General features: G+C 51.8%; 1 protein-coding gene across 2 annotated transcripts in view; it reads left to right on the top strand.

Annotated features, from left to right (window-relative positions):
• COQ8A (coenzyme Q8A) overlaps positions 1–27,199 on the top strand; it is a 37,117-nt gene extending 9,918 nt beyond the window's left edge. For both annotated transcript variants that reach the window (XM_016193122.2, XM_016193125.2), the window contains exons 2-15: positions 7,727–7,912; positions 9,871–10,260; positions 10,471–10,537; positions 16,160–16,234; positions 18,730–18,852; positions 22,312–22,397; positions 22,530–22,670; positions 23,586–23,667; positions 23,781–23,874; positions 23,985–24,126; positions 24,645–24,752; positions 24,945–25,010; positions 25,746–25,832; positions 26,502–27,199. In XM_016193122.2, the coding sequence (XP_016048608.2) occupies positions 7,745–7,912; positions 9,871–10,260; positions 10,471–10,537; positions 16,160–16,234; positions 18,730–18,852; positions 22,312–22,397; positions 22,530–22,670; positions 23,586–23,667; positions 23,781–23,874; positions 23,985–24,126; positions 24,645–24,752; positions 24,945–25,010; positions 25,746–25,832; positions 26,502–26,792 (1,920 nt within the window). In that variant the 5' untranslated portion in view covers positions 7,727–7,744 and the 3' untranslated portion in view covers positions 26,793–27,199. The remainder of the gene's footprint in view (positions 1–7,726; positions 7,913–9,870; positions 10,261–10,470; positions 10,538–16,159; positions 16,235–18,729; positions 18,853–22,311; positions 22,398–22,529; positions 22,671–23,585; positions 23,668–23,780; positions 23,875–23,984; positions 24,127–24,644; positions 24,753–24,944; positions 25,011–25,745; positions 25,833–26,501) is intronic.
• Positions 27,200–27,409: the final 210 nt, after the last annotated feature.

Below are 27,409 nucleotides of genomic sequence, written 5' to 3'. Positions count from 1 at the left end.
TCATCTCTTCAGATGACTCATTTGTATGCTGGCTTATGCTTTTTATTTCTATAGTTTACTGTCTATTCTAAAATAGTAGATGGTAAGTAGGTGGGAGAAACTTCAGTAGAACCCAGGCATACCGTGCATAAGGACTCATTCTTTCATAAAAAGAAATTATAAAAAAAAAAGAAAAGTGAGGAGAGTCAAAGTCATCTGTCATCCTACCCGCCAACCAGAGATAAACCAGATGCATAAAAGATTTTGCATGCCTGCTCTCATCTTTTTTTTTGTTTGTTTGTTTCTTCCTTCCCACCTCCTCCCCCTTCCTCTGATGGTAGGATAATGCCACTTTGTGATTTGCTACTTTGGTATGTGGTGGTTTATTAATAAACCTTCTTACTTGTTAATACATACTTTTCACAGCAATGTTTTTTAAAAAATTTATTTGTAAAATGGAAATATTGACAAGACCGTGGGGTAAGAGGGGTACAATTCCACACCAGTTCCCTCCACCAGAACTTCGTATCCCATCCCCTTCCCTTGATAGCTTTCCTATTCTTTAACCCTCTGGGAGTATGGACCATGTTTTTAATGGCTGCATAGCATCCTTTCTAATTTATAGAACCCATCTTAGTGTTGCACTTGTAGCTGGATTATCAGCACTTCAATTTTATTTATTTTTTTACTTTTGCAGAACCTGGGTCCTTACACATGTGCAGTTTCACCATTCTTAGGCTGCTTTCTCAGTCAGGTAGAGAGACAGAGAAATACCATAGCACTGAAGCTTCCCCTGGTCCTATGGCACTTCCATGTCATGCCCGGATTTCAGCCTAGGCCACTCACATGGTAAGGCACACACCCTACCTGGTGAACTGTCTCTTCCCACCCTCCTATATCTATTCTTAAAGAAATGCAGTTTGACAGGTTGGGGCAGGATCCTTGGTTAATTTTCAGGCTGGATGGTGTAGCGTAGAGTAGGGAATTGGGGAGGCTTAGGACATTCTGGAGGTGATCTGCAGCTATAGGGAATGAAGGAATGAGTGAATGAATGAATGAATGAATGACATTGTGAAGGCTTGACTCACCACCTATTTGGAGACTAATTGAAAGGGAAGAATGGAGACTATTACACCCCCACCCTTCCTTGGGCTCTTTGGATATTTCTTTGGATATTTCTGAACTTGTGAGTAGAGACCCAGAGACCAAAACCCACATACATAGAAGCCTGGAGTTGCCTGAGATATTTTGAGTAGTCAGTCCCCAGTGCGCCATTTTGAGGGTCGAGGTAAAGGGCACATCTCTAGAAATTCATGAAGCTCAGAAGTTTAAATCTCTCCCCTAACATAGACCTTCCTTTGAATCCTTAGAGGAAACAGTCAGCTGATGTTTCCTTGTTTCTAAGAGCAAATGGGAAAAAAAAATCTCAGGCAGGCCAAGAGACTTTCCAGTGTGTGAACTGACTAGAAATTGAGATTATTCACGCTGAGGGGAAAAGACTGCTTCTGACTTTGCTGGGGCAGCAAGTCACTTTGCCTGGGGCTTCCTGGACACCGTGAAACTTCAGGATGGTGCTGGAAGTGACAGCACCTTAGTGGTGGGTTCTGAGGATAGATGTCTTTAAACTTTTTCCTTTCCTTTCTTCCTCTTCCTCCTCCTCCTCCTTCATCTTCTTTTTTGTGACTTCCTTTTTCAGTGTTTTAGGGAGTGATTGGAAGAAAGAAGAACAGGTAGAAGGTTTCCATTTAGGAGTATAGAGGAGCAAAAACCTGTCGCCCCCAAATATGTCTGAACATGTAACAAGTACAGACTGAGGGTGTGTGTTTAGGGGCTAGTTTAGCAATGTTAAAGCCCCTTAGGGATTTGGGGGAAGTTGGGAAGTCTGGGCATGATTTGGTAGATTTTTTTTTTTTCCTTCTGAAGTCTTTGGAGATTTTGGGGCCAGTGAGGGGCTGCTGGAGGTGCCCAGGTGTGAGTGTCTGGGTGAAGAGGCTTGGAAAGAAATGGGCATGGACATGCCCTGAAGATGGGGTGCCAGGGAGTATTTGGGGACTCAGTGTTGGGACTGGATGCCTGTGCTGTATTGGGGTGATGTGCAGGTGCTGGATGAAGGCTGCTCAGGAAAGAGTTCTCAGTGATGCTCACCTACATTCCCCCAGGCTGGGGTGTTCTAAGCCAGTCACCCCAAGGCTCAGTGGGGCAGCGGGAGGAGGGCATGCCAGCTCCAAAGTTACAGACACTGTGGCTTTCTGTGCTTGGGAGCTGACTGGCCAGGTCACTGTTTGTAGTCACAACAGGGGGCGAGCAATGGCTTAGTATTTCTCCCTGTCCCTGGCTTGCTGTCACTTTGTAAGAAGCAACTGCTGACAGATGGCAGATTCTGGTTATGAAAGGGGGCCTAGGGTTTGTGTGGGGAACCTTCCTCTCTAGTTAATACCACCCCTCTCCCCCAACGTGGGAGAGTGGGAAGGTGGACGGAGCCTTCAGCGCTTCACACCCGCCACGACTGCCTGTTGGGTTGTAAAGAGCACAGCTCGCCTTACCGCTACCACCTCACCCTGTTGTGTTCACCTGGCCAGGTGGCACTTCTGGGTGTATTTGAGTTTTGGAGCTGAGATTTGATTTAATTTTTTCTTTCTTTTCTTTTTACCACACTGCTCAGCTCCGGTTTCTAGTGGTGCTGGGGATTGAACTTCAGAGCTTAGAGCCTCAGGCTTAAAGGTTATTTGCATAGCCATTAGGCTGTCTCCCCAGCCTAGCCTTAGATTTGAAGGTTCCCGTGCCTCCAGATAATTTCCGGCTAAATATGTAGGTCTGACCCCTGAGTCTGGCTGTGTGAAGGAGAATCTCCAAAAGCCCCTGGGGCAGTGAAAGGTCAATGGAAGCGTTTCCTCTGGGAGCCTGAGGACTTCTTGACCAAGGGTGCAACCTTCCCTCCACACACACACACACACACACACACCTTTTACTCTGATGAGTTTGGAGCAGCAGTCACTCCAGGTCTTCTCCTAGGCAGTGCCTTCACTCACTTTTTTATGGCCCTCTAGTATGTGAGGACCAGAAAAGGAGCCTGGTGAAACCCCTGGCCCCTTCCTACACAGGCTGTCATCAGTGGGACTGGGGCCTGGTGTCCAGGCTTCTAGAACTGGCTTTCCTCTGGACAGCCTGCTCTGTACCTGATCCCTAAGGATTGGTCTCCCTGGTTCCTGTACCCAATGTAGATGAGCCTGCAGGCCACCACAGCTGTGGGAGCCCCGAGAACAAGGGTGGGGACATCCAGCATCTGCAGGAACTCAGAACTCAGAGCACTGGAGGGAGGAGTTGACAGTGACAGCCAGTGCTCAGTGAGTAAGGAGTATTGATCCCAAATGGGAGTGCTGTCCCCAGTCCTCCATCCCACTGCCCTCTCTCCTGGGGCTTATCCAGCACTAGGAGCTCCCCTGTCTTTGGAGAAGGGCAGGCTGGCCAAGGCCTGTGCACAGTGGGCTGAGACTGAACATCTGTCCCTTTGGACTTTGGGTGAAGGAGGTCCTGGGAGACACTCAGGGCCCAGCAGAATGGTGGCTGCCGTGAGGGCTCTGATGTGACGTGTAGACAAAATTGTGTGGAGAGAAAAGTTTTTATTGTGTGTTGAATGTATTCAGGGTGCTTTCATTTTTAAGATTCAAAATTCTCAACTATATTAGATTCTAGTGCATTAGAAGTAGGGTTTATGGGACCTGGTGGTGGCTTTCCTGGTAGAACACACACATCATACTGCACAAGGACCCAGGTTCAAGCCCCAGTCCCAGCCTTCAAGGAGGAGGCTTCCAGAGTAGTGAAGCGGTCCTGCCGTGGGTGTCGTTTTCCTTCTCTTCTTCCTCCTCCTCCTTTTCTCCTCTCTCTTTTTCCCTCTCCCCTTCTCTACTCTCTTTCTACTCTTTATATCCCTTACCCTCTCTAAAAAAAAAAAAGAAGAAAAGAAAAAATGGCCTCTAGGAGCTGTGGAATCATGCAGGCACTGAGCCACAGTGATAACCCTGGTGGGGGGGGAGGGGGAGAAGGGCTATGAAACTTGATTTTGAAAACCAGAAGGTGAAGAAATTCTAGAAAGATAAAACCTGATGGCCAGAAATAAATCCATAAATAAAATTCTGGAAAGAAAGCTTCCTTCTGGCAGCAAACTCCACCCCTCCCCCCTTTGTGGCCACTTCTTTGCCAAGAAAGGATCTGGTGGGTATTGATAAGTGTGTTCACTCCGTGCCCAGGAAAAGCATGTAAGGAGGCCTAGGTCTTCCTCCTGAATATTCAAGAAATATATATATATGTATTTTAGTTTATTATTTAACAGAGAGACACCTGCAGCACTGCTTCACCACTCGCAAAGCTTTGTCCTGCAGGTGAGGACTGGGAACTTGAACCCAATACTTCTGCATTATAATGTGTGCAGCCACCATCCAGCCCTCTTGTAAAACTTTTGATCCATGGTTATAACTTGGAAGAGACTTTCAGGCAAAATGAATTGGATGCCCTGAAAACAAAGTCTGAATCCAACAGATCCGCTCAGAAAGTGGTGAGGAAGTTTGGATGTCAGCTGCAGGGGAGGCGAGGTTTGGGAGTGGCAGGAGCCTGTGGCCTGTCCCCTGTTGGGTGTGTGGATTGCATCTAGAGGTGGGTAAGAGGAATGTCTGTTTCTGGGGCCCACTGGGGCAGTGGCATATGGGAGGGGTGGTCCTCGAACCTCCTGCAGGAGTCCTACATGGCTTTGAGAAGCTTGTCCTTCCCAGCTGTGGTGTGAGCCTTGGTGGGTACTTTCCTGGGCTCGAGGGAGGGAAGGGATGGGTCAGTGCCTGACTGGCACCAGGGACATCTGAACTCCGGTTTCTCACTCTCTTCCCTCCCTGGATGTTTGGTCTGTGACCTCACTCTTGTTTATTGCCATGAAATATTCAGGCCCCAATGCACAGGCAGGATATGAAATGACACTAGATGGTGTACTAGACTGGCCCTGGCCCCTACCTCAAGGACATGGCCAATTTCCAGAAGCCTCCCTGCCTTTGTCCAGTGCATGTGGAGTCAGTCCCTCTGCGCCCTATCTCCGTGGTGGCTCCTTGGAGTTGGTGGAGACGATGTGCTGTGGTGGGCTTAGGGCAGACGAGGGCCAGACTCCCAGGAGAGTGACATTGGTCAGGAAGTTAACATTTCTGGCTCTGCTCTCTTCCTTTATGAAATGGGGTCAACAGCATTCAAGAAGACGGAAGGAGATGGTATGGGAAGCTGTCCTGCCCTTGCTGGAGCCTCTCTTCTCTGAAGGTGTCCCCTGAGGCTAGACTCTGAGGCCAGTCTCCACTACCCAGGCTTCTGTGTAACTGACTTCTGTCACTAAGTTCTTCTAAGTACAAGTTGTGCGCTGGTACCTGGAAGGAGGCTCGGTAAGGGAGCGAGGCCCTGGGTTAGGCAGCACCGTGGGCAGCACCGTGGACAGCACCAGGCATGCAACCTGGTGGCCTCCACGGATGCTGAGCTGTGCTTGGCTGTCTTCCATTTTCCTCTCTCTTTTCCCTCCCTCTCTTTCTTTCTCTAAAACTATGGAATAGCATTCAGGAAGGGGATGCAATTCAGAGGTATTGCACATGTGGAAGGCCCTGGGTTCATTCCCTGGCACCACATAAACTTTAAGAATGTATGGCATGGCCCAGGAGGTGGGGCAGTGGGTAAAGCATTGGACTCTCAAGCCTGAGGTGCTGACTTTGATTCCCAGCATGGCATATACCAGAGTGATGGTCTACTTCTTTCTCTTGCTCACTAATACTAAATAGCTTACTTACTTATTTTTGCCACCAGGGTTATCACAGGAGCTCAGTGCATGCATGATGACTCCATCACTCCTAGAGACTTTAGGGGGGGGAGTATAAAGATAGAAATTGAGAGGGGGCTGGGCAGTGGTATACCCAGTTAATTGTACATATCACCATGTGCAAGGACCAGGGTTTGAGCCCCTGTCCCCCACCTGCAGTGGGGATGCTTTATAAGCAGTGAAACAGGTCTGCAGGTGTCTTTCTCTTTCTCCCTCTCTACTTGCCCCAACTTCTCTCAATTTCTTTCTGTCCTGTCAAAAAAAAAAGAGGAAGAAGCAGAAAGAGGAAAAGAAAAAGAAAAAAATGGGGGGCAGGGAAATGGCTGTGGGAGCAGTGAATTCATAGTGTTGGCACCGAGCCCCAATGATAATCCTGGTGACAATTGAAAAAATAAAAGAGATACAGAAATTGAGAGAGAGGGAAATAGGGAAGGAGAGAGAGAGACATCTGCAGCACTGCTTCACCAGTTGTGAAGCTTCCCCACTGCAGGTGGGGGCTGAGGGCCTTGGAACTCCGATCCTCTAGCCTGGTAGTGCTAGGTGTGTCACAGCCCGGCCCCCATGAATAGGACATTGTAAACATGCATGCCATGCTCTGGAGCAGAGCTGATGTCTGCAGGACCCCTGAGCTGACTGACTGGGGCAGCTTCCCTGTGCAGGGCAGCAGAAGCCAGCCTGCCATCTGTGTATGCTTCCACAGTTCTGGTGGAGGGTCCTTGTCAGTGCCCTGACTTGACTGGCCCCTCCATTCTGTTAGGTCATGAGACGACTGAGTCTTCTGCTGGTCCACGCCCTGTGGATGTGTATTAGACCCTCCACTGAGTCTCCCTGCCTGCAGTGCCTTCCACACCCCCGTCCTCTCTGCTTCATCTCTGACGCCTGAGACTCATATCAGATCTGAGCTCCTCCTGCCCTGGCCAGAGTGTTCCTTCACTGCTTCTGTGGGGCACCTGCCATTGCTCCCCTGAGCACCGTGTTCCCTCACGTCTAGTATGTTCACAGAACCACATCATCACTCACCTACCACACAGCCCCTGGCAGGTCTAAATCAATTATTTGGGTGATTGACAGCTTGCTGCGCACTGTGAGAGGCACTGTGGGCCACAGTGCCTCCCAACTGCCTTGACCTTGACCTTGACCTGAACTAAGAAATACATTGTACACTGTGACCCGGCAGAGAAGAAAGACAGGTCAGCATGTGCTTGTGAGGGGCACAGATGTCACAAGTCAGTCCTGGCACAGCACTCTCTGCTGCTCTTTGTGCTGGTCCACGTCAGTGCTGTGTGGGACTTCCTGGAGGGGCTTCACTGTGGTGTGGGGTTTGAAATTCGAAAGCACTGACTTGCTGACTCTGAGATTGGGAAGGAGGCTTCTGCTGTCTTCAGTCTGTGGGTGTCTCTAAGCAGAACAAGAGCCCCTGAGGAGCTCTTGTTGGGTCTCCAGGTCCTGCAAGGAGTAGATGCTTCCACCCTCAACTTCTAGTTTTGGTCCAAAGTGAAGAACACTGATGAGAAAGTCAGTGTATCTGGATTTGTACTCTGACTCTGCCACTCGGTTGCTGGGAGTTTTGGAGCAAATCACTTCACTTGTCTTTTGTCCCAGGTTGCTCGGTGGTCTGAGACCCAGATGAGGGAATGTGTGCCTGGCACATGGCAACACTCCAGGCTCTAATTCTTTTTATATAGTTTATTTATTATTTTTTTTAGATAAATGACAGAGAGGCAGGGAAAGTAAGAGAGACCACAGCACTAAAGCTTCCTTCAGTTCTGCCTGGGCTGCACACATGGCAGAGCATTGCACCATCCAAGTCGGCTATTTCACCTGTCCAGAGTCTGAGGTAGTTGGTCAGTGTGAGTGTGACTCCGTGTGAGGTATAGAGCCCCCTGCCCTGACTTGACTGCTTTCTTCCAGCCCTGAAGCTTGGCCGCCATGTTTGGGGACGCCATCATGGTCATGAAAGGCCTCGCTAAGCTGACCCAGGCCACCGTGGAAACGCACCTGCAGCACCTGGGCCTCGGTGGGGAGCTGGTCATGGCAGCCAGGGCCCTGCAGTCCACAGCAGTGGAGCAGATCAGCATGGTCTTGGGGAGAGTACAGGTGAGGAGGCAGCCAGCAGTAGGGATGGTGCCCACAGGAGGGGCTGGACTGGGAGCTCTTGATGTGATAAGGGCTGACCCAGGACATGGCCAGGATCCCACTGGCTGGTAAAACCTGCTGTCTTGGCTGGGGCAAGATCTCCTGTGGGGCTGATGTACTGTGATTCAAGTTATGGGAAGAACCACATGTCCACATGGGAAGCCCCTGGAGCTTGTCGGCCAGCATATGCTTGTTAGTCAGAGCAGCAGTTAACGGGCACTTCCTGAGTACCTGCTGGTTCCTGGCACAGGGTGTGGAGCACAGGGGACAGACCGGCCCCATCCAGCATAGGGCCAGCTCATGACCCATTCTGCTCGTCTCCTCTGCAGGGCCTGTTTTGAAGAGAGGGCTTTTTAATTGCAGAAAATAAATAAATAAATAAATAAATAAATGGCCTTGGAGATAGTTCTGGTGATAAGGCACATGTCTTCCCATGCTCAAGGACCTGAGTTCCACCCTTGATACTACATGGTGGGAAATTCTTGAATGGTGAAATGGTACATTAGTGTCTCTCCCTCCTCTTAAAATATAGGATAAAAAGGGCCCAGGAGGTCACTCAGTGGGGTCTCGTATACATGAGGCACTGGACTTATTTCCAAGTAAAACAAAAATAAGAAAGAATCACAAATGAAAAAGTACCCTGAATTCTTTTTTAAAAATTGAATTAGAGGGGAGTAGATAGCATAATGGTTATGCAAAGAGACTCCTATGCCTGAGGCTCCAAAGTCCCAGGTTCAGTTCCCCACACCATCATAAGCCACAGCTGAGCAGTGCTCTAGTAAAAAAAATAATAATTAATTAATCTCTCTTTTTTTTTTTGCCATCAGGGTCATTACAGGGGCTTAGTGTCTGTACCACGAATCCACCATCCTGATGGCTTTTTAAAAAAATAATTAAAAACATTTTTTATTTGATAGGATAGAGAGAAATTGAGAAGGGAGTGGGGTAGGAAGGGAGAGAGAGAGAGACATGTACTGCACTGCTTTATCACTTGTCAAACTTCCTCCCTGTAGGTGTGGAGTAGGGGCTTGAACCCAGGTCCTTGAGCATGGTAATGTGTGTGCTCAATTGGGTGTGCCACCACCCAGTCCCCAAGACTTTACATTTTACCATTCAGCGGGCAGGTTTTTGGGAAACCTGGGTGCTGGCAAGGTGGTTCTGACCAGGGCTTACTTTGTCAGAGTCCTCTGCTCTTGATGTGGCCTCTGTCTCACACACATACCAGCCACTGTGTGCACGGCCCCAGTTCAGTGGAGTCGGGATCCAGGCCACTGGCCTCCCTTCAGGCCTCAGTGCTCTCCTAATTATAACCTCCTTGGCCCTGTTCCTTTGGCCTATCTGTGGCCCCACAGAACTCTTGACTGTGAGGAGTCCTATTTACAGATGAGGATGGAGTCTAGAGGAATCAGGAATTCACCCAAGGTCTCTCCAGGATCCCAAAGCAGAAAGAACCTTGACTCCAAGTTCATGTCCTCAGCACTATTATAGGGAACACCTTGTGTGTCCCCTTCCTTGACAGCCCTGGCCCCCTCACCCCACCCCGTCTCCCAGGGACAGCTGGACAGGTCCTGGCTATGGCAGGGAGGCCCTGGCCTACAGTGACAGGGCTGTTCCTTGGAATAGGTTCTTGGTTGTCCTTTTATTTCCCAGAGCTCACCCCAGCTTTTGCCCTGGTTCACCCTTCTCAGGACCTCAGAGGCTGGGAAACCTGCTGCCAGCATGACTGTCACCCACCGGGGCCCTGGCTTTCTGGGGCAGAGCTGAGTCCTGGCATCCACAGAGCTGGCCTCTGGGGCTCCCGACTCTTACTTCTGGTGAAGACTAGAGGCTGGACAGTGTGACTGCACAGGAGGGAGAGTACAAAGCAGGGGGACCCGATAGCCTCCTCACTCCTCTTACCCTACTTCTGTTCCCTGCAGGATCAGGAGAAGCGGGAGGAGCCGTACCCTGAGAGCTTCGATGACCCGGAATCAGAGTTCCACTTCTCAGGCTCTGAGGCCCTGGGAGCCGAGAAAGACTTCTCCGAGGCCTCCTCCCCGGACCAGGCGCAGCACCATGAGGGCCCTGCTCCTGCCTATGTGGCTGGTGGGCCCTTTCAGGAAGCGGGCCACACAGGCCAGGCCACATCCCCTCTGGGCAGGGTCCACGGGAGGCTCTTTGTAGACTTCAGGGACCCGTTCTCTGCCGTGGGCCTTCAGAAGAGGTTTTTCCACCAGGACCAGTCGCCTGTGGGGGGGCTCACGGCTGAGGACATTGAGAAGGCCCGGCAGGCCAAGGCGCGCCCCGAGAGCAAGCCCCACAAACAGATGGTGCGTCTGTGAGGGCGCCCCAAGTGTGTGTGTGTGTGTGGGGGGGACTTCTCAGAAGGGTGCTGGTGTTAGACCCCCTTCCCAGGATGCTGTGTGCCAGAGGTTTGGGGGTGTGGAGGCCTTTGTTTGGTGGGGTACGCTACCCTGGAGGGAGGAAGGGGACATGAGGCTGGTCCTGCCCTCAATTTCCCAGGTCTTTCTCTTCTGCAGCTGAGTGAGCGCGCTCGGGAGCGGAAGGTGCCCGTTACGAGGATTGGGCGGCTGGCCAACTTTGGAGGTGAGGTAGCTGCGTGTCCTTGCACCCCCTCACTGGCCTTGGTGTGCTGACCTGGAAGGGTGGGTGACTCCAGGCTGTCTTGGGGAGCTCAGCTATTCCGGAGGCTCTGGGGTAGGGTATGTGGGGTGTGGCTGGTGTTTGAGCCTCAGGCCATACTGGGGAGGGGGCAGTGTGTACCACAGCAACCCCCCACCGTTCAGCCCCTCTTGGGGCTTGTGTAGGAAGAGGCTGGCTAGTAAGCACAGCATCTTCACTGAGTCTGTTTAGTCTCTGAGCAGATTCACTTTTGCACTGGGACCAGCCACCTGTGGATTCCCACAGGCCTGTGGTGCCCAGTAAGGAGGGCCTGTGGTCCTGGGCTTCTTACCATTTAATTGGTTTTGTTTGTTTTTGGCATGCTGGGGCTATGTACCTACCTGGTTTCACCACTCCCAGTGGACTCTCATTTTCTTTCTAAAATTGAGAGAGAATCAGAGTGGGGACAGAGACAGAGAAGAAATGACAGGACAGCAGCTGCCGTGCATGGCACTCCCATGTTGGGGCTTGAACCCATGTCCTTGTTGCTGGGACGATGTGTACTCTGTCAGCTGAGTCCCCCCCCCACCCCACCCACAAAGTCCCTTTTTGTCATTGAATCTCACACTTAGTTTGCCTCTGGCTTTAGGAGTGGCCATTGTGTCCATGGCAGCTGTGCTGTTCTGGTGTAGAAAGATAATCTTACGGTGACAGCAGCAGTTGTGCTCCCATGACACCATGTCCTAGTGACAGGTGTACCTCCGTGGCAGTGGCATCAGGCCTCTGGTACAGTGGCCACTCTCTGGACATGTCTAAAGGGGACTTGACCTTCTAAACATGCTGCCAGGACACTGTATTTTTATCGAGTTGCGGGTAACTAGGGCCCTGGGGTTGTCAGGGGCTGCCCTCATGGGTGGCATACGGTGACACCGGCTCAGCTCCCTGGGCCACGGAGGGCACTGCCACACCCTCTTTCCCTTGAGCAGCCAAGAGGCAGCACTAAATGTCACTGCACGTGCTTGTACTGGGGACTGTGAGCACAGGGTGTCTGCCCTTAGGAGCCTGCTTCCCAGGGACCTTCACGCCACTCTACTTCCGTAGAAGCTCTCTGAGGGGGAGTGGACAGTTACTGTCCTCAGTTACAGATGAGAAAGTTGACTGGCCTTGCCATGTGTCTGTGACAGCCCAGGGACTAGAGCAGCATGGAAGACTGAGCTGAAGGGTGCTGTGCTCAGTGCCCACACTCTGCAGTCTGCGGATGGGGGGATGCTCGTGAGGTCTTTCCTCTTTCATAGAGAACCCATTCTCTGCTGAGGAGAGCCAGATCCAGAGTCTAGAACATTCCAGAGGCCTTCCTGCTGTGCTGTGAGCTACAGCCCCGACAGGCCCCAGGGCCCTGTTTCTCCCAGGGCTGGGGCGGGTGGAGGAAACAGGTGCTTCTGGAGAAGCAGGTCTGGGCTACTGAGGAGCCAGGAGCATCATGAAGTAAAGGACAAGATACCGTCTGCCTGCAAATGCCTTGTCTTATACCTGACAGACTGGTAGATGTGTCATGAAAACGAAGGCTCAGCATGGTGCCGGCGTCAGTGCTGCATGCTGGTGGGGTGGTGGCTTAGTCTGTGTGGCACTGAGCACAGGAAGGTCCTCAGCCTCGCTCTGTCCACGTGTCTGGCGGCTCTGGCAGGAAAAGCTGGAGCCACAGGGGAGAGTGGCTTGACCCTGCTCTCACCCTTCACCAGGCCTCCCCATAGGAGCCTGATGTGCTGGAAGGCGTTCTGTTTTTTGCCCTTTTTATTTTTTTGTTAAGTCTCTGGTGCATGGTGCAGCAGCTATCCAGCAAGGCTGTTGTGTGACTCTGATGATCTCTTAGCCAGAGGACTCTTGAGAGGTGCGGGGAGAGGCCTACAACCTCCCCAGAGGAGAACTCTGCATATTACACCCCCTCCACCTCTCCACTCCAAAACCTCTGTTTACAAGAGAAACATCATCAGGAACTTTCCTGGAAGGGGCCTGGCAGCTTTTTACAACACGGCAGCTTTTTACAACACAAAAGTGAGGGAACAGAGAGATGGTGGGTTCAGGTCTGCAGGACAGGTTCTGTGACTCGTCTTCCTCCTTCTCCTCCCCCACTTCCTCTTCTTCCTTCTCCTTCCTCTTCCTCCTTCCTCCTTTTTTCATTTTTTTTCTTTTTATTTGATAGGACAGAAAGAAATTGAGAGTGGAGGGAGGGGGAGAGAGAGAGAGAGAGACAACTGCAGACTCGCTTCACTGTTTGTGAAGCGATCCCCCTTGCAGGTGAGAGCAGGGGCTCAAACCCAGATCCTGATAATATGTGCACTTAACCAGGTGTGCCACTGCCTGGCCACCCTTTATTAATTTTTTAAAACATTTCTTTCTTTTTTTTTTTTTTAAGATTTTATTTATTTATTAATGAGAAAGGAGGAGAGAGAAAGAACCAGACATCACTGGCACATGTGCTGCCGGGGATTGAACTCAGGACCTCATACTTGAGAGTCCAAAGCTTTATCACTGTGCCACCTCCCGGACCACCTGGCCACCCTTTCTTCTTTTTAGATGGGCGGGGGTAGGGGGTGGGGAGATGTGCTACAGTACTAAAGCTTCCTTCAGTGCAATGGGGGTCAGGCTCGAACCTGGGCTGCACACATGGCAAAGCAGCTCTCTGTCCAAGTGAGCTATTTAGCCTGCCCTTCCAGGACTTCTCAGCAGGCTGTGTGGGCTGGGCTTCGTCTGAGGCCCAGAACCCAGGGAGCCATGCTGTCCTGGGGGTGCGGGGTGGGGGGTGGGTCAGAGGGTTGACTCAGGTGGGTGAGTGGGGCATGAGTGACCCTGGGCTCCAGGAACCAGGCAGAGATAGCTGTGATCTTCCGGGAGTGGCTGTTCCCGGGAAATGGAAGTTGGCGGGGCCCTGCCTCCGCTCTCAGAGAAGTCTTGAGAGTCAGCTTGTATAGTTGGGGTACGCCAGTAGAGCTGCTTTATTCTCAGCTCACTATAGCAGGAGCTCCTGAGGCCAAGGTCAGGGCTGGTGGGCCAGCGGAGCCTGGCTGGGCTGCCTAGCTACAGCAGGGAGCTGTCAGTTGGCAGAGCCTTGGGCCTGGCACTGGCTGTCCCTGCAGAGCGTCAGAAGGCGCCTCAGGGCCTCTTTTGGGGGAATGTTCTTTTGGTGATTACTTCAATGGCAGATCTTTGCCCGTGGTGAACTTTGGCTCTTATTAGCTACTTAGGAACTGCTTGAGAACAGCCTCAAAACAGCCAGAGTGTCTGAGGGGGGCTTAGCAGGAGGAGCTGAGGGACCCCTGTGCCTGGCAGAAGGGCTGGCCAGGGTTCCCCCATATATCTGTAAGAGTGTGTGTGTGTGTGTATGTGTGTGTGTGTGTGTGTGTGTGTGTGTGTGTATGTGTGTGGTGGTGGTGGCGGCTGGCCTTTGTGCCTTTGTCTTTGAGCTTAAGCTAGGCAGAGAATGATTCAGACACCGAGAAGTGTGAAGGTCACTACAGTTTGAAAGTTATCTCTTCTTATGCTCAGTCTGATAGGTGCTGGGGAGGGTGGAGGTGGGCAGGTCGATGGGAGTTAATATTCAACCAGAGTCTCAGCTCCCAGTGCTGTGCCCAGTGCCCTCTGGAGCAGAGGGGGGCGCTCAGAGAAAACAGGCCCTGGCACTGCCATCCTATACTCCTTGGTATCCTTGGCAGGTCCTGGGGTTACACCTGAGGGCCACTGTCAGATAACTGTGGCTTCTCCCTGGGTAGCCTGAGCCTGACTTGTCTATCCCATGCTGTCCCATGAAGCAGCTGCCAGCCAGTTGCAAAGAACTGCTCCCACCTGGGATGTGCTGAGTGCAGAACATACACTGGCTTTTGAAGACTTAGCACAAAAAAAAGAAACACATCCTAATAATCTTTACAGACGGGAGAGTAGAGATGATAGAGTATTGGAGCTTCCCTTGGTCTGACACCCCCCCCCCCACACGTACTGGGCTTTAAGCCTGGGCTATATGCCCACTTGATGAGCTCTCTCTCTCGCTCTCTCTCTTGCTCTCTCTCTGCAGCTTTTTTTTATTAAGAGAATTTTTTCCATTTTTTTGCCCTTGTTGTTTTGTTGTTGGATAGGACAGAGAGAAATGGAAAGAGGAGGGGAAGACAGAGAGAGGGAGAGAAAGACACCTGCAGACCTGCTTCACCGCTTGTGAAGTGACTCCCCCACTGCAGGTGGGGAGCTGGGGGCTTGAACCAGGATCCTTATGCCGGTCCTTGCACTTCACACCATGTGTGGTTCTACTGCCCAGCTCTCCAATTTTTCTTTTTTTATGCTTAAGATTTATTTACTGAGAGAGAGAGACATACACATACTTCACCAAAGCAGTGCTGCTCCATTGTAGGTGGTGCTGGGCATTAAACCTAGGTCTCACACATGGAAAGCTGAGCCACCTCCTTAGCCACTTAAGGATAATTTTCAATAAATTCAGTGATGTTTTCATAAAGGGAATTTGTAGAAATGTTGGCAAATGCCAAAGGACATGCTGGTCACCTTTCCTGGTGTCACCCCTACTACCCCCCTCCCCCCACCAGTTCATTGTGGGCACCGTTGGTGTCTTCTGGGCTCTGTGTTGTCCCTTCTGCTGAGCCCAGCAGGCTTATACAGCAGCTACTCACTCTGACTCTCCACCCCCTCTGTCACTATAATTGTGTGGAAAGCAGAGGAAAGAGGCCCAGAGTCAGGTTCATGGGCTGTTCTGTGGCCTCGGGCCTCAGCTGGGCTCCTTGAACCTTTCCTGAAAGGTTGGTGATAGCTCATTCTGAGCTGGGATCAGATGAGTCGAACTTTTTTTGTTTTGTTTTTGCTTTCCTCAGAGCAGCACTGCTGGGTTCTGGCTTATGGTGTTGCCAGGGAGAGTCTTTTGTAGAACCGCTGTGTTGTCTCTGGGCATAGCCCAAGCCCAAGTGTTCATGAGCTTTGATCCAGAGGATGGCAGAGGGGGCAGGGCTGGCCTGGTGCACTGTGGTCCTCGGACCTCTGCATGCCTGCCCATCTGGGTTCCTGTGAGGCCTGGCCTTCCCTGCCCACGTGAAGTCTGTGAAGTCCTCTGGGCTGCAACAGGGGCGTCTGCTCTTTGGCTGTGGCGGAGTGCTCTGGCCCCCTCTGCTGACTGCTGTGCGTCACTCCGCTCCGTGCAGTTACGGGGAATTAAGTAGAGACTGAGAGCCCAGTGCGTGCATGTGTCTGCACTGCTGGCGAGTGTAGGGGCCTCCCTTCTGTGCTGACAGGATGTACTCCTGATTCACCACATCCATTCTGTCTTCCCCCTTGTGCTCCGGTCCTCCCAGCATGTTCCACCTGTATGTTGTTTTGGGGTGTCTTTGAAGAGGTGCGGAAGGGGTGAAGGTGGATAGAGCTTTTTCACAGAAAGCATATACCTTGAGCCCCATCTCCTCTGAAAGCGGCAAATGCTCACTTCTTGCCTTCCTTGTACCCCCTCACCTGGAACGTCCTCGGGTTCCTGGGGAGCTGAGGCAGAGTGTGTGGGGGTGCAGGAGTGGTGGGTAGTCCCTCACCCTGAATGAATCCAGTACCTCCACTTCCTCCTTGCAGGTCTGGCTGTGGGCCTGGGCTTTGGGGCTCTGGCAGAGGTTGCCAAGAAGAGTCTCCGTCCTGAAGACCCTACAGGTAAGCAGGGTCCTCAAGCAGAGGGGAGGGGGTGCCGTATGTGAGGAGGTCTGGGGTGTCCTCTGAGGGCTGGCTTCTGAAGCCTCCTAATGTCTACCTCCAGGGACCCTATCCAAGTTGCCAGCCCACCCTGGCCTCCCGCCTGCCTGGCTTAGGGTACTTCCAGTTGAGCACTGGCTTAGGGTCCGGCTGTGGATAAGGGTATGAGTGCTGCTAGGACAGCCCATGGGGGATCCTTTGTCTCCACTCAGTGACTTGGGGGTGGTCTTCAACTCCTGTTCAGGCCCGTTACATTGTGACCCCTCTGTCCCATCTCCTGGGTCTATGGGGGGGTCTGGCGAAAGCACTCAATTCCCGCAAGTCTGGTCATGGGCTGTGGGCTGCAAGCTTCTCTGTGGAGAATGTTCTGTAGTGGCCACTGGAAACCTGGGGTGCTCAGATCTGTACAGATAGGTTGGGGAGCAGTTGGAGGCTCCACGCACCTCTCACATGCCAGGGCACCTGGTGGGGGCCCCAGCCCAGGCTTGTCTGAGCCCAGGGACTGGTCAGGCAGGTGTGGAGGCGCCCCTCCAGTGGGTCCTAGAGAGACACTGAAGTCCTGCTTGGCAGGCTCCTCAGAATACATTTGGGGCCCTGGGCTTGGTGCCCCTGACCATTCAGGGGGTTTTCTAGCTGTGCCACTGTCAGATACTATCTCAACTGAGGGGACTCTAGAGACACCCCAGTGTCCTTTGTACTACAGCCTCTGAGAGCCTGTGGTGGCTAAATCTTCTTCCCCAAAAGACCTTCCTGTGTACTGGGGCCTCCTGGAGAGAGGGCCCCTGCCTGTCTATGTGGGCTCATGCGGGCGGTAAGGGGGGGTCACACATTTTTGGAAAGGGCTGGAAGGCTGAGGAACTATCAAGGCTATTTTTAGAGTTGGTGCTGGGACATTTTGGGAATGGAAGCCTGGGCCTTTTTGGAAGGAGAAGCCAGCTACCTCCTCCGCCTCCCCCTGTTGCCACTGGCTGCTCTCCACTCCCTTCCTTTATAGTAGGGGACAGAGGCTGAACTGGTCACAGGCCCCTAGCTGGTGTTGCTGTCAGGATGGGGATGACCTGGGGATCAGAGACCCAGATCCTGGTACCCTGAGAGCGGGGCCTGGGGTGCAGGCCAGGGGTAGTAGCCCTGAGTAGCCTGTGTGCTGTGTTGTAGTGCTCCCAGCAGGCTCTGGAGTGATGTGTCTGGAGGAAGATGACCAGCTGGCCCAGGACCTCTTGTGAGAAGCCCTATGCCTGTCACCTTCTAAACTATGGCTTCCCTGCCCTTGGGCAGCTTGGCTTCTCCTCGTGGAGCCCAAACCTCCCATCCTCCCAGGGCCTGCCATGTCTGCAGCTTTGCAGGGTTCCCTCTGAGGCTTCCCCCTCTGCACACAACATGGCCTCAGGGCCTTCAGTTCTGGCATCTTGGCTGGTAGGACTCCTGGGGCAGAGGGCACTGCCTCTTCTCCTGTGCCCTCCTCAAGGCCTGGGCAGCCCTGCTATCAGTGCTGTGCCAGCCCATGGTGACACAGGAAATAAAGTGTGCCAGGTGCATGGGCAGTTGGGCACTGAGTGGCATGGGAAGGGCTCAGAGGGGGCACCCTAGGAGGTTGGGAGCCCCAGGCCCCACTCAGACCTCTTCCCTCCCTGGGACAAGGGCAGGCCCAGTGTTTAGATGGGGCTGAAAGGATGCTGAAGCCACAGAGAGCTCAGCTACTGCCCTTCACCCCAACAGCCCTGAGTGCGCTGGAGGGCAGCTGTGCCTTTGAGGTCACTGTGACTGACTCGAGGCCAACTGTCTGCGGGGCCCTCTGTGGGCAGAGGGGGCAGAGGAGCTCACTGGGCTGTGTGCCACCCTTGACCCTGAGCTCCCCTCAGGCCTGCTCATGTGGCCAACTGGCCCTAGAGAATGGGAAGTGGCTCCTGGGGTTCTGCCACCCTTTGTCAAGGACTCTAGGAGTAGGAGAGCCACTTGGAATTTCTCTCCTGGGACTCTGCCAATTAGGTCTTCCAGCCCCCGACTCCCACATGCATGTGCATGTGTATATGTAGTTGGGGTGCTGGAGTCAGGCATGGGGACACAGTAGGGAATGTGAGGCTAGATTTGCATGGTGTCACAAACACGTGGGAGGAAGGGGTCACTGACTGAACCCCTTTGTGGGGCTCTCCTGGGCTTCTTCACATTGCTATTCAAAATCTCCTCACACCCTGACATTCTGTTTGGGGACAGCACAGAAATATTGTGAGATTTGCAAGTCTCACATCCCTGGGTGGTGGACTGGGTTTGCTCACAAGTTTCCTGACCCCCAGCACCAGATGGGGAAGGAGGAAGTGAGGGCTCCCCAGATTCACCCCCTGGGGTCTCCTCAGGCCTCTCTGGGGTCCTGGAGACCCCTGCTGGCCTCTTTCTCTTGCCACTTGGTCAACACAGTGGGGACAGGCCTTCCACCAGCTGACCCTGCCCCCTGTCCACAGGGAAGAAGGCCGTGTTGGATTCTAGTCCCTTCCTGTCCGAGGCCAACGCCGAGCGCATCGTGAGCACGCTGTGCAAGGTGCGTGGGGCGGCACTCAAGCTCGGCCAGATGCTCAGCATCCAGGGTGAGTGCGCTTGTGGCCTGACGGGTGCGAACTGGGGGGGGCGGGGAGGGGCTGCACTGCATGAGGAAAGCGAAGAGCATGATTTCCACCCAATGTGACCACAGTCATGAGACAAACATATTGAAAAAAATTGCATTGCAGAGTTCTGTATGTGGTCAGATTATAGGTGTTTCCACTTACTTTATTTCCTAAATTTGGTTCTTTCATAATCATAAAGCCATGCAAGATATCTATTTTGAATTTTATACTAATCATGGTTTTTTGAGGTAATCTTGGCTTACAAGTCTGTGCTTTAGAAGTATTTCTTACCACACCTTACCCACTCACCACCCACACATCAATATCAATATCCTCACCAAAGTCTACTGGGTCCCCTTCACTTTTATAACTGCTATCCTTGCTCCCAGATCCTCTTGATAGCCTCAGTTCTGCAGTCCAGGGCCAAAGGTTTATCTTCACTGGACTTTGCCTCTTCCCTACTCCTCTCTCTCCAGTCTCTTTCTTCTCTTTTTTGTCACCAGTGTTGTCACTGGGGCTTAGTGCCTACATGACAATTCCACTGATCCTGGCAGCCATTTTTCTTTCTTTCTAATGGAGACAGGTGAAGACAGGGAGAGAGTGAGGGAGACACACGGAGATACCTGCAGTACTGCTCCACCATTCCACCTGCAAGTGGGGGCTGGGATCTTGAACCTGGATTCTTATGCATGGGAACATTTGTGCTCTACTGGGTGTGCTGCCTCCCAGCCTCACTCATTCTTTCATATTGTATAACACCGGGGTTATTACTGGAGCTTGGTGCGGGCACTATGAATCCACCACTCCTAGTTACCATTTTTTAAATTTTTCTTTTTTCTTTTACTTTGATAGAACAGAGAGAAATTGAGAGTGGAGGGGTAGATAGAGAGGGAAAGAAAGATACCTGTAGGGGCGGGGGAGACAGCATAATGGTTATGCAAACAGACTCTCATGCCTGAGGCTCCTAAGTCCCAGGTTCAATCCCCGCACCACCATAAGCCTGAGCTGAGCAGTGCTCTGGTATTTCTCTCTCCTCTCTCTTCTCTCTCTCTCCATCTCTCTCAAAAATAAAATTAATAAAAAAATAAAATTAATAAAAAAAAAAAAGAAAGATACCTGTAGACTTGTTTCACTGCTTTTAAAAGCTTACCCCCACAGATGGGGAACAGGGCTTGAACCTGGGTCCTTGTGCATGGTAATGTGTGCACTCAACCAGGTGTACCACCCCCACCCCTCACCTTTTTTTTTTTTTTTTTTAACAGCACTGCTCAACTCTGGTTTATGGTGGTGCAGGGGATTGAATCTGGGAGTTTGGAACCTCAGGCATGAAAGTCTATTTTCATAACTATTATGCTATCTCCTTCACCTTCACTCTTTTTATTTACTCCATGTGAGAAATAAAGTGAGTACCTTTTATTTATTTTTTATGGCTACCTTTTATAAATCTCTAGTAATTTTTTTTTTTTTTTTTTTTTTTTTTACTGGTATAGTGTAAGTGAATCCCTTTAACTATTACTGTCTGAAAAGCTCATCATTTCTTCAAAGCTGGTAGTTAACTTATAGATTACTCTTGGGTTCAGGTCTTTTCTATTTAAAACGTGGAAGGTATTTTGCTAGTCCTCTCTGGACTTTAGATTTTCTGTTGAGAAATTAGGTGATTGTCTTATGGACATTTCCTTACACATGGCCTTTCAGTTTTTCTCTAGCTGCTTTAAAAATTCTCATTTTATCTTAGATCATGCGTTGATGCATTTAGGTGTGTTCATTATTTAACTTTCAGAACTTTCCGGATTTGAGAGTGTATCTCTTTCCCCAGCATGAGGCAGAGTTCTATATTGACATTTTTTTCAAACAGGAATATTGTCCCTTTCTGTCCTTCTCCTCCTTCTGGCATCCCTTTGATGTGGATGTTGTCTTATAACTCTCTTATCTTTATTTGTTGTAGCTATTTTTTTTCTTTTGCTATTTTTTCTTTATGATTTTCTATACCAAATTCTTCAGTTTACCACATCTGCTGGTGTTTTCATTTACTGATTTTTCTTTTTAATCTTTATTTATTGGATAGAGACGACCAGAAATTGAGAGGGTAAGGGAGATAGAGAGAGAGAGAGAAAGAGAGAAACCTGCAGCACTGCTTCACTACTTTCAAAGCTTGCCCCATACAGGTAGAGACTCAGGGCTCAAACCTGGGTCCTTGCACATTGTGACATGTGACTCAACCTGGTGCATCACTTCCCTGTCCAAGACACTGCATCTTTATCTTTCTTATTCGCTATGCTTTCTTTTGCACTTTGTCACATACTTTCTATGACTTTGCTGAACGCTTCTCCTATGGAACTGTTCAGTTTGCTGAACACCTTAGACCGTATCATTGAAATCTTCTTTGGAAAGTTTATACAGCCTTTTTGAACTTGGGTATTTCTTCAGGCCCCTATCTTGGTATATCAGTACAGATGATTTTCTGTTGTTTTCCTATCATGCTTCATTTTCCATGAGGACCAGGACCAGGGTTTTGTGTTTGAACTGGCATGAGTAGTGATCAGGGACTTGCATTCAGCTCTGCTCACAGGACTGTTACTATGGAAACTGAGTTCCAGCATGGCCATGTCCAGTTGGGATGGCTGCCACTGCAAGTCCCCAGTGACTTGTAGCTTATTTACCATTGTTACAAAGTTGTAGGCACAAAGTTGTAGTTGATTGGGGTGCTGAGGTTTTGGTTTAGTCCTCTCCTAGTCATCAGACTAAGTTCTCTATCTTAGCAGTCTCTTCTCTGTTGTGATTTATTGTTGTGAGGGGTGTTGTTTATTTGTTTGACTTTTGGTGAGGGTCTCTGTGTCCTTGCTGTCTGAATGCTGAGCTTTTGTCCCTTGTTATGGGAACTTGAGAGCCAAGTGGGACTTTTCATTTATGTTGCGGCTTTGTTGTTATTGTTGAGGAGCCGAAGGAAAACACATCCTCTGTTCTGTCATCTTGGATGCTTGTGCAAGCTGTCTATAAGAAACCTGTCTTTGTGGGTCACTGAGTGAGCACACGTGCACACACACGCACACACACATGCCTGATGCCAGGCTCCCAGCTGCGTGGCTGCAGTCACTAGTCTAGCAGGAATGGCGTGGTCTGTTGGTTGGTGTTTGCACAGTCATGTCATTCCCCCTGTTCCCGCACCCAGGCCTCTGTCCACAGCCTCTGGGTCCTGTGTGCCAGGGAAGAAAAAGCTCCCAGGGTGCAAAGAGGAGTCTGAGTGTGGACCTGCTCTGTGGCTTTGGGCCTTTGCCTTGTCTCTGAGTTTTGGGTCCTGGTATGTGGAGGGCAGAGCAGTGTCTCTCCCTCCCTCTTAGGAGCTGGTCTCTGACAGGGAGATTGAGGTGCTGCTCTGTTACTGGCCTCTGCTCTCCCGCTAAGGGGTTTGCCCTCTGCTACCAACGGTCTCATGCCTTTCAGATGATGCTTTCATCAACCCCCATCTTGCCAAGATCTTCGACCGAGTGAGGCAGAGTGCAGACTTCATGCCTCTGAAGCAGATGATGGTGAGGCTGGCAGGGCCTGGGGTCACCCTGTGACTGTAGGGGACCTGCGGCCCAGGGGAGGACAGGCTGTGGATACCTCTCAGGGCTTTCTAGAGGAGACTGTGCTCACGGCCCCTGCCCCACCTCCTTCAGAAAACTCTCAACAATGACCTGGGCCCCAACTGGCGGGACAAGCTGGAGTATTTTGAGGAGCGGCCTTTTGCAGCAGCCTCCATTGGGCAGGTGCACCTGGCCCGCATGAAGGGTGGCCGGGAGGTGGCCATGAAGATCCAGGTAGGTGCTGCATGGGCCCCTCGTGCCACAGAGGCTGCAGTAGGGGGATGGGCCCATGTCCCCTCATGCCCGAGAGTGTCTGGCCAGCCCTGGGCACTCTGTAAGCCCAGTGTGTCCTCACTGCCACGAAAAGTCCTGTGACTTGAGGCAAAATGACCTATGTTGGAAGCTAGTCTTGATTCTTTCTTTTTTTTCTTTTTTTTAAGATTTTATTTATTTATGAGAAAGAATGAGAGAGAAAGAACCAGACATCACTCTGGCACATGTGCTGCCGGGGATCGAACACGGAATCTCATGCTTGAGAGTCCAAAGCTTTATCACTGCGCCACCTTCCGGACCACGGTCTTGATGATTTCTTTCTCTCCCTTTCTTCCTCCCTTCCTTCCTCTCTCTCTCTTTCTCTGTTAGGACAGAGGGAGTTTGGAGAGGAGGGGGGAGATAAAAGATAGGGAGAAAAAGGGACCTGAAGTACTTGCTTCACCTCGCATGAAGCACTCCCGTAGGTGGGGAGCAGGGGCTGGAACCTGGGTCCCTGCACATGGTAGCCTGTACGTGACCAGGTGCTCCACTGCCCAGTCCCTTGGATGCAGGGCTTTAATGGTGTTTATCCCATGTCTGCTGGGATTCCCTCATCTGTGTTATAAGGAAATGCCCCTGAACAAATGCTATTTGGGGACCTGTGGTAAATGTAAATCAGCTTTCTAGAAGCTTGTTGGGTGGGACATAGACATAGGACACCCCAGCCAAAGTGTGCCAGGTGGGCTTGTTTCCTGGGTTGGGGCGGGCAGGACTGTGATGGGCTGGGGGCTTGCTGCGGAGGCAGTGATTGACAGAGCACAGAGCTGGGAGGCTGAGGGGTGTGGGGTGAGCAGGGTGCCCCCCTCATCTGCTCAGGATACTCCTCTCTCCCTGCAGTACCCCGGCGTGGCCCAGAGCATCAACAGTGATGTCAACAACCTCATGACCGTGCTGAATATGAGCAACATGCTTCCAGAAGGTCTGAGACTGGCTGTTGGCCGAGGGCAGGTGCTGGGTACAGGCTCCGGGGACCCAAGGGAGGTCTCCCCCCAGAACCCCTGGCCCACCCTGATGCCCTCCTCCCCGGCCCAGGCCTGTTCCCCGAGCACCTGATTGACGTGCTCCAGCGGGAGCTGGTCCTGGAGTGTGATTACCAGCGGGAGGCTGCCTGTGCCCGCAAGTTCAGGTGAGGCTCCTTGCTGGGCCCAGGAGGCCGGCTCAGGCCCCAGCACCCTGTATTGGCCTCAGGGTGGGGTGGGAAGGCCCGGGCCTGGTGTGACCTCCCCCCTCTGCCAGGGAGCTGCTGAAGGACCACCCCTTCTTCTATGTGCCTGAGATCGTAGATGAGCTCTGCAGCCCACACGTGCTGACCACGGAGCTGGCGTCGGGCTTCCCGCTGGACCAGGCCGAGGACCTGAGCCAGGAGATCCGCAATGAGGTCTGTCTGCCGTGGGTACCTGCTGGCTCTGGGCTTAGTGGGGCTGGAGGGCGCACAGGGCTGTGCGTTCTCCCACCCAAGTGGCACATTTGGAATCAAAAACCAAGCTCAGGGCCGGGCGGTGGTGCACCTGGTTAAGTGCTCACATTACAGTGTGCAAGGACCTACAGAGGGGAAAGCATCGCAAGTGGTGAAGCAGGGCTGCAGGTGTCTCTGTCTCTTCCCCTCTGACTCCCCCTACCTTCTCAATTTCGGTCTCTATCCAATTATAAATAAATCAAAGTATTAAACAACTAAGGTTCTAGGGCTGGGGAGATAGCATAGTGGTTTACGTAACAGACTCTCATGCTCGAGGCCCCAGGTTCCATCCCCAGCACTGCTGTCAGTCAGCTGAGCAGTGCCCTGGTAAAATGGCTACTCAGCGGGTTCTGGGCAGAAGGTGGGGCAGTGCAGAAGAGAAGGAAAATGAGGGTCAGGTGTCCCTCACCAGGCACTTTCTAACCCCTACCCACCCCCAGATCTGCCACAACATCCTGGTCCTGTGTCTGAGGGAGCTGTTTGAGTTCAACTTCATGCAGACAGATCCCAACTGGTCCAACTTCTTTTATGACCCTCAGCTGCACAAGGTGAGCCCCTGGTGGGCAAGGTGCGGGGGCACACACATGGTACTGAAAGCTTCAAGGGCTTTTCTGGAGTGGAAGGTGTAAACCCCCTTGGGCAGGGCACCAGAATCTGGGAGTCTCAGCCCTCTAGGGCACCCCCACCCCTGCCCTCACCTCACACCTCCAGGCTGACATCCCTGTATCGCCCGTTCCCAGGTGGCCCTCTTGGACTTTGGAGCAACTCGGGAATATGACAGGTCCTTCACCGACCTCTACATTGAGGTAGGGCTGGCTGGGGCCATGCTGTCCACAGCCCCCACTCACTATGGAGCCTGGCTCATAAGTGAATTGTTTTTGCTTGGCGTTCATGCCCCAGTGACCGCTCTTTGATTCCATTAAAGCATCTCCTTGATGCTCCCTCCACATCAGAGCTCAGTGTGGGTGGGGGCCTCTGAAATCTTGCCCCACTCACCCTCCCCTCAGATGGAAGATGCCCATTTGAATGCCATCCTCATCCTAGGAGAGGTGATTGCCTTGGGGGAAGACTCTTTTTTCAGGGAGACTGGCTGGGCCCTGTTCCTGTGTCTAGTCCCAGGCTCACCGTGCTGGATGGGGGTCTTTTTCTTTGCTTGTCTTTAATGTGGCACCAAAGAAAAAGCTCTAAGCCTTGTCACGCATGTGCTAAATAATCTTTGATTCTTTTTTCCCCATTATTTATTGGATAAAGGGAAAAGAAGAAAAAGGGAGAGACAGAGGAGACACTACAGCACCGCTCCACTGTCCTTGGAGCTCCCCCGGGGGCTGTCCCTGGTGTTCCCATGTGGTGCTGGGCCTTAAACCCGGGGTCTCATGCACAGCAAGACATGTGCTGTATCAGGTTAGCAATCTCTTGCCCTCTGGACTGGGGGTCCTGAAGGGAGCAAGGAAGGGCCAGAGTGGCACAGGTGGCATCGGCACTTGAGGAGAAAGGGCAGTGGTGGCCACGGCCCTCAGGTGGCCTCCCGCTTCTTCCCCCAGATCATCAGGGCTGCTGCTGACAGGGATAGGGAGGCTGTGCTGAAGAAGTCCATAGAGATGAAGTTCCTCACTGGCTACGAGGTCAAGGTGAGCTCCCTCCGAGGGGAGAGGGAGGCAGGGCAGTGCGGGCTTCCTGCTGGGATACCTGCACTCAGACATGGATGAAATGCCCTGGTAGGCCGCCCGGATGGTCTCACAGCAGCAGGGCTTGGGGCCAGAGCTGGAACACCACAGGACTCATCATCCTTGTTTTTGTCACTCACCATAGTACTTAGTCACTGGGCTTATCAGGCTGAGTTCAGAGCTTTGATGAGAGAAGTACGGCAGGGCGGCCAGCTCTCACTTCCTCATGGGGCTGGGAGGTGAGCATGGAGGAAGTCTTAGCAGCCCTTTCAGTAAGGGGGGGCATTCTGTGTTCTCATCACTGAGAAAGTAGGCAGGGGGTGAACAGAACCCTAAGTCTTGAGTCCCCCACTTATTAGGAGTAAAGAGCTTCACTTCAGCTCCAACCCACAGACTCTGAACCTCGACTCCACCCGTCCTGAGGCTGGGCTCACAGCGTCCTGCCACAGCTCCCACTCACTATGGAGCCTGGCTCATACGTGAATTTTGTTTTCCTAACTCGTTGCTTGGAGTTCATGCCCCAGTGACCTCTCTTTGATTCCATTAAAGCACCTCCTTGATGCTCCCTCCACATCAGAGCTCAGTGCGGGTGGGGGGGCCTCTGAAATCTTGCCCCACTCACCCTCCCCTCAGGCCATGGAAGATGCCCACTTGGATGCCATCCTCATCCTGGGAGAGGCGTTTGCCTCGGAGGAAGACTTTGACTTTGGCACCCAGAGCACCACCGAGAAGATCCACAGCCTGATTCCCATCATGCTGAGGCACCGCCTTATCCCGCCACCGGAGGAGACCTACTCTCTGCACAGGAAGATGGGGGGGTCCTTCCTCATCTGCTCGAAGCTCAAGGCCAGGTTCCCCTGTAAAGCCATGTTCGAGGAGGCCTACAGCAACTACTGCAAGAGGAAGGCCACTGAGCAGCAATAGTGCTGGCCCTGTGTGTGGTGGGCACCTGTTTGCAGGAGGCTGGTGTGGACGCCCCTCAGTTAAACCCCTTCGCCCGGCAAGAGGGTGGCTGGCTCTCATGGGGAAAGGGTGCTTCTTTGGAGCCTGGTTGGCTGTGCTTAGACACTATTTGCCTCGCTCAGTGGACTTGAGCTGAGAAGCACAAGAATGGAAATGAAACCCCAAGTTATTTCGGGGCTATGAAGTAACTCCAGGCAAAAAGCAACTTCATTTTCTTTGTAATGGGAGGTGTTTTGTTTTGTTTTTCCCTAATGTGACGGTTGGAATGTGAACTAGGAAATGTGAGAGTAAGGCCCTTTGAATCCCAGCCATCAAAAAAAAAAACAAAGCAAACCCACCAAAAACAAAACATCTTTTTTTGGATTTTATTAACTGTGTTTGTGTGTGTATGTTTAGAGATCTGTGTGTCTTGCCCATTTCCTATCCACCCTGTGATCTAGAGCCAGGAGAAGTGCTTACCTGAGCAATGTCACCAAGTGCTACTTAAAGAAGTGAGACCTTTTTTTAAAACAAACAAACAAACAAACAAACAACTTAAGGGTTTCCAGAGAAACTGCAGGGAGGGTGCGAGCAGGGTG

The sequence above is a fragment of the Erinaceus europaeus genome, chromosome 6 (assembly GCF_950295315.1).
Source record: "Erinaceus europaeus chromosome 6, mEriEur2.1, whole genome shotgun sequence".
NCBI classification, from domain to species: Eukaryota; Metazoa; Chordata; class Mammalia; order Eulipotyphla; family Erinaceidae; genus Erinaceus; species Erinaceus europaeus.
The sequence above is the reverse complement of the archived record's forward strand: the minus strand, read 5'-3'. Positions and strand labels throughout refer to the sequence as shown.